At 39.6% G+C, this 9933-nt stretch overlaps 1 protein-coding gene across 1 annotated transcript; it reads left to right on the top strand.

Annotated features, from left to right (window-relative positions):
- Positions 1 to 1402: 1402 nt before the first annotated feature.
- Positions 1403 to 6900, top strand: LOC308679409 (zinc finger protein 711; the record flags this gene model as incomplete). Its single annotated transcript, XM_081347020.1, has 3 exons — positions 1403 to 1450; positions 2214 to 2357; positions 3161 to 6900. Coding segments are annotated over 3 exons (1370 nt in total), but the record flags the coding sequence as incomplete, so codon positions are not given.
- Positions 6901 to 9933: the final 3033 nt, after the last annotated feature.

Genomic DNA, 9933 nt, shown 5'->3' on the forward strand with positions numbered 1-9933 from the left:
TCTGAAATGACATCTTCCGGCTTACTAAAGGTAAAGGTAAAGGTTCCCCGCATATGCGTGCTAGTCGTTTCCGACTCTAGGGGCCGGTGCTCATCTCCATTTCAAAGCCGAAAAGCCAGCGCTTGTCCGAGGACGTCTCCGTGGTCATGTGGCTGGCATGACTAGACGCCAAAGGCAAACGGAACGCTGTTACCTTCCCACCGGAGTGGTCCCTATTTTTCTACTTGCATTTTTTTTACATGCTTTCGAACCGCTAGGTTGGCAGAAGCTGGGACGAGTAACAGGCGCTCACTCTGCTACGCGGCACTCGGGATTCGACCCGCCAAATTGCCGACCTTCTGATCGACGAGCTCAGCGTCCTAACCCACTGAGCCACCGCGTCCCGCGTTTACTACTTGGTGTTAAAAAACAAGGCACTCTGATTTTGTTCAAACTACACATTTTGTTATGCATATTTACGTTTTCTAAATATAACTTCAGAAAGCGATTAATTCCCCTATTTCTTTTGAATCTTGGGATTTCCTTTTTTCTTTTCAGGTCAAATAATAAAAGCAATTGACTTTATTTGCTACAATTACAGGGTTGTATAAGTAAAGAGGTTTGGAATGCAGAATATTGCCTATTAAATAATCAAAAAGTATTGTCAGATATCCTGGGAGCCCTGTCAGAGTCCATGATACTGCTTGTTTATTTGTGTACCTGTGTGTACACGCTTTACGAAAGAGAGGCTGGTGGTTGCTAGGCAGATTTGTTTAGTTCATGCACTGACCTCTGTTTACATAACAAGTATTTTTCATGATAGCATAAATAGAATATCTGAAGGCCAATTGTTGCTGTTTCGTCTGCCCGATAATAATTATATTCATAGCATAAAATGGGTTCTTGGACACCAAAGAGTATTTGTCGTTTTTTTTTCTTGGAAGCAACAGACAGCAAACCTTGTTATTATCTATAAGATATATGATTGCATTTTGATTATGCTTGGTACTCTTTGGAATCCTTACAATGAAAGTTTTGGCAATTAAGTACTCATCCTTTTTTTTTCTTCTTTCAACCATTTTACAGTAGCAGTGCACAAACTGTTTGTTGGCTGTGTACAAAACCTATTGTTTTTCTTCTGGATCAAAGAGACCTGGTCAGCCTTTGCAAGGACAGTCTTCTGAACTGTCTTCTGGAGTGGCTCATGATGTTCTCATTAAAACAGGGCCAATTTGGGGGTCGGCCTCCATCCAGAACACCAGAAATCACTTCTAGTTCCCCCCCCAAACATTAGCTGGGGGGAACATGCTCCAGAAGAGAAACAGAATATAATGAAGTTCTTTCTAATGTTCTGTTCCAAACGATAGATGTTGCACATATCTACTGTTTGTAAATTAAATCACTAAACTGCTTATTTCTCTAGGGGACGATAGAAGACTTCCTAGGAAATATGAAGACTGTCAAACACCAGGTGAGAAGATGAAAAAATGTTCCATGCTTAGTGTAAATATTGCTCCCTCTGCAATATAACATAGAGCAGTCTTATGGTTTTTTTAGAATAATTCATAATTAAATTTGAAAAGGGGGAAAAGAATATTAATACATGGAGACGCTACTTGAATATAGCTAACGAGTTGGAACCATGGGTGCCACTATATCGGGTAATAAATATGAGAGCAATGAGTATTTTTTTTTTAATTTTAATTCCATTTATATCCCGCCCTTCTCCGAAGACAGGGCGGCTTACAAGCTTAGCAGTATCCTTCATTCTATGTATATGCCTGCTTATTAGGGCTTTCACACACACCCCAAGCGGCATTATTACAAAGTCAGCTTATTGCCCCCAACAATCTGGGTCCTCATTTTACCTACCTCAGAAGGATGGAAGGCTGAGTCAACCTTGAGCCTGGTGGGACTCGAACCTGCACTAATTGCAGGCAGCTGGTGTTACTTAAGGAGGCATTAGCCCACTGCTCCACCAAGGCTCAAGTAAACTACTTGTTTTCCTTCATCTGAGAAAACTCTGAAACACAATGCAAATATAAACAGTAATAAACTATTGCTTTCTATATGAGGCGTTAAAGAGAAGTTTGAAGTGATTCTGAGGTTCTAGCATCATAAAATAGAATCCTTTCACACATCAAAGGCTCTATAAATGCTTTCAGCTTTAGTTTTGTAAATCAGGTATTCTAAAGCTCTTGTTTGCAATATACTGATGTTATCTTTCATTCCAGGAACAAACTTAGATGCAAGATTAGAAAACAAGAATGGTAACACAACTCAGTATCTCCAAATCTGTGACAGCATTAATACGAACAGATTGCTTAAGCAGAAGACCAAGAAAAGGAGAAGAGGTGAAGCACGCCAATGGCAAACAGGTGAAACAACCTTCTAAAAAGTTATTATCTAATTAAATGTAGTTTTTAACCTAGTTAACGTCTGTCTGGGTGGTTTTTTGTTTTTTGGGGGGGTTTTTTTGCAAACAATGAGTACTTTTTGTACAGTCTCTTAATCACTTCCTACTATCTTCTTCCCAGCAAGTTTTGAAACTAGGTGGTGTAACCTACCACCACTTGCTTTGGGTAAAAGCAAGTTTTCACATTGTGAGACTCCCTGTCCATCTCTTTCAGGATATAACCTTTTAATTAAAACGTGTGCTTTGATTACAGGTCACGTTTTTCTCTTTTTTATCAATTTTATTGGCCAAACAAAAGTGTTGTTTCAAAATGGCAAAATAGGTTGCCTTAGACCAGGGGTAGGCAACCTCGGTTCTTTTATGACTCATGGAATTCTGGGAGTTGAAGTCCATGAGTCATAAAAGAGCCGAGGTTGCCTACCCCTGCCTTAGACAGATGTTTAGAACTGGGAATATGCTGAATTGTTTAGTGGAATGAGCTCGTAGGTACATTTGCAATATGTAATTTAAAAAGTGACTACTCTTAAGAGTATTGTCAATTTTAACAAGGATTTTGATCATCACTTTTTGCAGCCTAATACATATTTTTCCTGGAAGTAAAGTCTCATTTAACTCTACAGCATATTTACCTCTGAGTAGTTCTGAGCAGTGTGTTGGTTTGCATTGTTAGCTGTTGAAAGATTTGCTTGCTTTTGTGTTGATATTGCATTCTGTATAACTTCGGGGTAACTGTCACGTAATTTATGTCATGTTTATTTGACCCAGCTGTTATAATAGGTCCTGACGGACAGCCCTTAACTGTCTACCCATGTCACATATGTGGGAAGAAATTTAAGTCCAGGGGATTCTTGAAAAGGCATATGAAGAACCACCCAGATCACATGATTAAGAAGAAATACCAGTGCACTGACTGTGACTTCACAACGAACAAAAAGGTCAGCTTCCACAACCACCTGGAAAGCCATAAGCTGATCAACAAAGGCGACAAGGCGCACGAATTCACTGAGTACACCAGGCGCTACCGAGAAGCCAGCCCGTTGAGTTCCAACAAACTCATCTTACGGGATAAAGAACCTAAAGTGCACAAGTGCAAATATTGTGACTACGAAACCGCCGAGCAAGGCCTGCTGAACAGGCACCTGCTGGCAGTTCACAGCAAGAACTTCCCCCACGTTTGTGTCGAGTGCGGGAAAGGCTTCCGCCACCCTTCGGAGCTGAAAAAACACATGCGGACCCACACGGGGGAGAAGCCTTACCAGTGCCAGCACTGCGTCTTCCGCTGCGCGGATCAGTCCAACCTGAAGACGCACATCAAAACCAAGCACGGGACTGACCTGCCCTTCAAATGCGAACACTGCCCGCAGGCCTTCCCCGACGAGAAGGAGCTGCAGCAGCACACCGAACTCTTTCAGGGCCACAAGACCCACCAGTGCCCGCATTGCGATCACAAGAGCACCAACTCCAGTGACCTCAAGCGGCACATCATCTCCGTTCACACGAAGGACTTCCCTCACAAGTGCGAGGTCTGCGAGAAAGGTTTCCACCGGCCCTCGGAGCTCAAAAAGCACAGCGAGACCCACAAAGGGAAAAAGATCCACCAGTGTCGGCACTGCGATTTTAAGACTTCCGACCCTTTTGTACTCAGCGGTCACATCCTCTCCGTTCACACCAAGGACCTGCCTTTTAAGTGCAAGCGTTGCAAGAGGGGATTCCGGCAGCAGCTGGAGCTGAAGAAGCACATGAAGACCCACAGCGGGCGGAAAGTCTACCAGTGTCAGTATTGCGAATACAGCACGACAGACGCCTCGGGCTTCAAGAGGCACGTCATATCCATACACACGAAAGACTACCCTCACAGGTGCGAGTATTGTAAAAAGGGCTTCCGGAGGCCTTCGGAGAAAAACCAACATATCATGAGGCATCACAAAGAGGCCCTCATGTAGTCCGGCCGCTGCGGAAGACAGTGTGTTAGGGGAAGGAAACTCTCACGAACTGTTTCTCCTGGTTTCAAAGCTTGATCTTAAATCATAACTTTGCATTCTTTGTATTAAAGCAGGGGGGGCGGGTCTTCAAACCTGGCCCTTGGATGACTTGGGGACTTCAACTCCCAGAGTTCCTCAGCCAGCCATGCTGGCTGAGGAACTCTGGGAGTTGAAGTCCCCAAGTCATCCAAGGGCCAGGTTTGAAGACCCCCTAGATTAAAAGAGTCTTAAAGAGAAGTATTAGGGTTGACTGGGTATCTCGTAGCCCTATGATTGTTGCTGATAGGAACCTAACGAGCACTATAAACGCGGAGAGATGAATGTTTGAGAAGCTGCAGAAAGAGACCTTGAATGTCTTCTGTTATAATAAAGCGTTACACATTCTTAAGCTAAAGAAATATGAAGTCCATTCCCGTAGCTCTTTATATCAATAACGCCACTTAAGGAAAACCAGAACAGGACAGAAGTTCTTTCAAAGTGTTTTGGCTAGAACAAATGTACCGTATGCAGTTTCGAACAGTGAAGCTAGGTAGAAGTCAGTCACGTAGTCCTTACATTTTTTTTTTCCAAAGAAAATTGTGCTGGGACATAGTATTCAACAAGTGGATCAAATTTTAAAATCTGTCCTTTTTTTTTCTTCATTTTAAAGCAAACGTAACATTTCATACGTAAATCTCGTTTTCTTCTCCCTTTGTTGAACGAGCAATTTCCAAAGTTTTCTTTCAGAGCTGCTAACCTATTTTTTACTACAGGATATTGTGTTGAAAATACAGCATTATGTTCTCCGAGATCAAAAGTTTGGTGCTAGGGACCGAGACATGTATGTACATAATTTCCCTTTTTATCCGAAACTACAGTCGAATGTTTAATACGACACATATTACGATGACAAGTAACTTTTGATCAATATTTTTTAAAAAAAGAAGAAAAAAATGATAGATGCAGTTATGGGGCACTGTTTTTTGTTTGTTTTTTCTTGTAACTTCACAACTGTCCTTAAGAGAGAGTATCAAGGTAGAAAGACGCCAGCCGTTGGAAAATCCTAGAGAATCTTTCAAAAGCAGTGTTTCTGGCAGGTCAGAATCCATCGCCCTGACTTGCTATTAATCTTTTATTTTTTAAAAAAAATCAGTATAGAAACAAAAATTGCACCTTTTAAAGAATTCATACAAAACATATACCATACTATAAACTTGCATTCTCAATCTGTATGGAAATTATGTATGCAGTATTTAACCCAAACAGTTGCCACTAGGGGGCAGACATGGATTTTCAGTTTACAGTGTATACATTTGAAATACGCATCCCTTTAAACAATGCTTTGTGTTAGCATGCTGCAAAAATGCCGCTTAATATAACAAGCTGGTCTAGGGCTATTTAATAATTTAAAAAAAAAACTTCATAAATGTTATACATGTGTCATTTTTTTAAAGAAAACCTTACGTTTTAAGTTGCTTCATGTTTGCACACAGCTGTTCACATGATAAATTGTAACTTTAATTCATTCATGCTACTATATTGTGGTTTTGTGTTTCAGATAATGTTCATACTTTGTTTTTGCACCAGATGAGAATCAGTTCCTTGAGAATAATTTTTTTATATATATATATATTTCCAACCTTCGGAAAGTTAACTTTGGGAAACCATAGGAAACTCCTTGTGTTTTATGTGGCTGTAAAAATGATGTACACGCTGTAAAATAAGATTGTCACTGTTACGTGGGATTATTATTTTAAAATGTGTTACTCATTGTAATGAGCATACAATAAAATGCATCTCTTGCACTCCAAACTCAACAACCTTTATATTCCTTTCTGCTGCCAGCCAAGTGACATACATTCCTAATTTATGTACTTAAAATTTCTTGCCGTGATTATTACACAAGAAAAACCCGTCTTCAAGTTTCTTCCCAATGCAAAAAGTTCATTTAGCTTCAGTATCGTGAAACAATTATTTCTTACAACTGCAGTAATTAAAAAAGTTGCAAGGGTGATGTTTATTTTAAAAAGGCTAAAAATCACCAGTACAAAGGTCTTATTAGAAAAAAAATCCAAGCGTTTGACGTGTATTTTAAAATTCAGGATTTTTCCATGCAGGAAGTCCTTGACTTCATACCACAATTGAGCCCCAAGGTTATGATGCTAAGTGAAACATTTGTTAAGTGATTTTTTTTTGCTCCTTTTTACAACTTTTCTTGCCACTGTTGTTAAGTGAATCATTGCAATTGTTAAGCTAGTAACACAAATGTTAAAGTGAGTCTGGCTTCCCCACCGACTTTTTCAGAAGGTTGCAAAAGGTCACATGACCCCAGGACACTGCAACCATCATAAATATGAATTAGTTGCCGAGCATCTGGATTTTGATCACCTGGCCAAGGCGGTCATAAGTGTGGGAAAACAGTGAAGTCATTTTTTTTCAGTGCCGTTGTAACTTTGAAGGTCACTAACTGTACGTCAAGTACTGCCTTTATTCTGACCTGACAATAAAGACGATTTTTCAACATCTCTCTTTTAGGACTTGTTTGATAAGAGAATTCCGTTCCATGGTTGCATTTTAACAGATTTGATTCCTGTGAGATGTGGTACCATTAAATCTTGTATGGTTTTTGCTAGCGCTGGAGTGGAGGGTGGGATACAGAATGCCAAATATTCTAATCATGAGGCCCATCTGGCAGATCACGTGCAAAATTGGGAAACGTTGATTTTGTCACAAAACATAAAAGGACATTTGATTGAAGCCGATTTGGCAGTTCAAGTTTAAATTGTCACTTAAGCATGATAGATAACCTAAAATATGCTTTGGGATTTGTAAAATTTATGGTTTTTCCAGCACTCTTCACACACTGGAAATTCCCGAATGACTTGATTTCCCCTCCCATGTTTATTATGCACACACACAAGCACCCACTCCACACACAAACCGCAAACACACACACTGAGGAAAGAGACCGTCTTGAAACTAAATCTGGTTTATTAAATTGCTGTTAGTTCACAGGATGCATTACCAAGAATTGTGCAGCTCGTCACATACATTTGACCAAAACATTTAACGCTTAAGCTCTTATAAGTGATTTGTATATAGCTCAGCTATGAAATGTGGACTGTAGATCTTCAAAAAGGGCCATCAAATTTTACATATGCCAGGTTGTGTAGCTCTAATTAAAATGTTTGACAACAGCTAAAAAGTTAAAGAGTCAATGAAAATTTGAAATCACACCTCTAAAAGCATGTCATGTTTTAAATAGAAAATGGTTTTGTGCTTTTTTTAAAAAAAACAACAGGCTATTCTACTCACTTATGTACTTATTTTGGAAATTTACAAGGACACGAATTCTACAAGGACACCTGTGTGCATAAGATGAACAGTTAATGTCCAGTTTTATTTACATAGCAGCAGCCTAAAGAAACAAGATCTAAACCATCAAGCTTAGAAACGCATTTTTTTATTTAACCAAGAGAGTGAGTGGTATTCTTGTATATTATCACAGATTTATTCAAGACTGTCCATGTCAATTCCAAAAATATCTTCACCCGGTGGAAGAAGAAGGGATAAAGCATCACCGTAGCCACAAAACAAGAGCTTGAGAAGAAAACTTGCGGGAATTTTATAACTGAAAACGGCTCTTAATTTAAAACATTTTAAACCTTAACATTTCCCTTCTGTGGGCTATTGAGAAATGGTTGAAGGTTTATGTTGAGAACAGCCAAATGTGCTCAACTAACTTTCACCCATTTCAAATTCAACTTTGCCCTTTTGCGTGTACAGCTAGTCCTCGACTTAACGACAATTCTTTTAGCGACCAAAGTTACAGTGACCCTGAAAGAAGTTTGACTTACAGCCTTTTTTTTTTCACGTGTGTGACCACTGCAGCATCCTTATGGTCACATGATTTACATTCGGATGCTTGACACATTTATGACGGTCGCAGCGTCCCGGGGTCACGTGATCCCCTTTTGCAACCTTCTAACAAGCAAAGTCAACGGAGACGCCAGATTCGCTTAACACCCGGGTCACCAATTTGACTGCAGTGATTCGCTTATCAACTGGCAAGAAAGGTTGTAAAACGGGGGCAAGACTCACTTAAGTTGTCTCGCTTAGCAACAGAAATTTGGGGCTCAGTTGTCGTAAGTTGAGCACTACCTGTACTTGGTTGACTGTTCAACTTTCAGCAGTACTATAGATCAAGGAATCCAGAGAGAGATATTCTCAACACATTTACTCTGACAAGTCAGAAAATATGATAAATTCCAAGTCCTATCAAATAAGAATTTTCTGTTACACTGAGGCTTGTCTATCCATTTCTCTTTAAATGGGCCCTACAAGAGTTACGGCTACTCAAGACATATATCTATGTATGTACAGTATATGTACAGTATGTCACCATTGTGAGCTGATGCTTAAATAGATTTAAGTGCCTAAGAATAAACGGTCCATATGAGAGCTGATTTGAGTTGTTTTATTTATTAAATTTTTATGCCACTCACTTCGTTATCCAGAGCAACTCTGGGTGTTTATAATTGTAATAACTGAACCACATTCTCCATATTCCTTTGGACTCACAATATTAACAGAGGCACAGAGTTCATTTTCCATTTCCTCAAAGCTATCGCTAAAAATGCATCTTGGAGCTTGACCCGACTTGAAATTTTAAATCTCAATCGGAATTATTTCTAGGCACAGAAACGTGACCTTCAAACAGTGGACTGAAGTTTTAGATTTATCTGTGTTAATTGTTACTATTATTATTTATTATTTTGCATTTCAAATCTGGGTGTGTGGGTGTGTGTGTGTTTAAAGAACATTATTGAACAAAAGGCAAATGTTTTTCAGGTCAAAAGATGACAGATGACATAAACCTCTTGTCAAAACAGGAAATGGAGTGACATTAAAAGCTGACTCATGCATCTAAAAGCCATCAGTAATTGTAAAGATTCAATAATTGTTTAGAATAAGCTTGTTCCTGAGGAATCTTTTGTCTTGAGAGACTACAGTATAAAGAATGCAGCCTCCCAGCTATTTACCAATTCCCTTGCCTAAAAGTCTAACGTAGCTTGTACAAACCAGAAGTAGGAATTTCTTTTATTTCCATATTTAGGGGTTAACTGGGCTTTGCAGATCTGTGCAACAAAAATGGAAATAAAGAATAGTTTTCATATTTTTCCCCTCTGCCACATACTATTCTACAGAGGTTCTGCATTCTGTAGCCCCCATGCCTGTCAATCTTGAAGCAAGGTTAAACAGTTACGTCAGTATTTATTTATTTATTTTATGTTAACTGCACCATCAGTGTGGCACCACAAAACAAGATGGCTCCCTTGTGTTGACTAGTAACTGCAACCTCTTCAGCCTCAAGTCTAAGGCCAATTTTGAGACCGTGTCTTACACACCTTTCTATGATCCCCTATGGTATTTTCATTCATAAAGTTATAGTTGACGCTGAGGGCTCTCTGGTCCACTCTCCGAGCTTGGTTTTTTCCCCCCTTGCAGACGTTTCAAACTAGGTAACATCGTCAGGGACAGAAGGGAGTGAGGTTTGTTCTCTGCTTACGTACAAGA

This window comes from Vipera berus (genome assembly GCF_964194415.1).
Source record: "Vipera berus genome assembly, contig: HAP1_SCAFFOLD_465, whole genome shotgun sequence".
Classification (NCBI taxonomy): Eukaryota; Metazoa; Chordata; class Lepidosauria; order Squamata; family Viperidae; genus Vipera; species Vipera berus.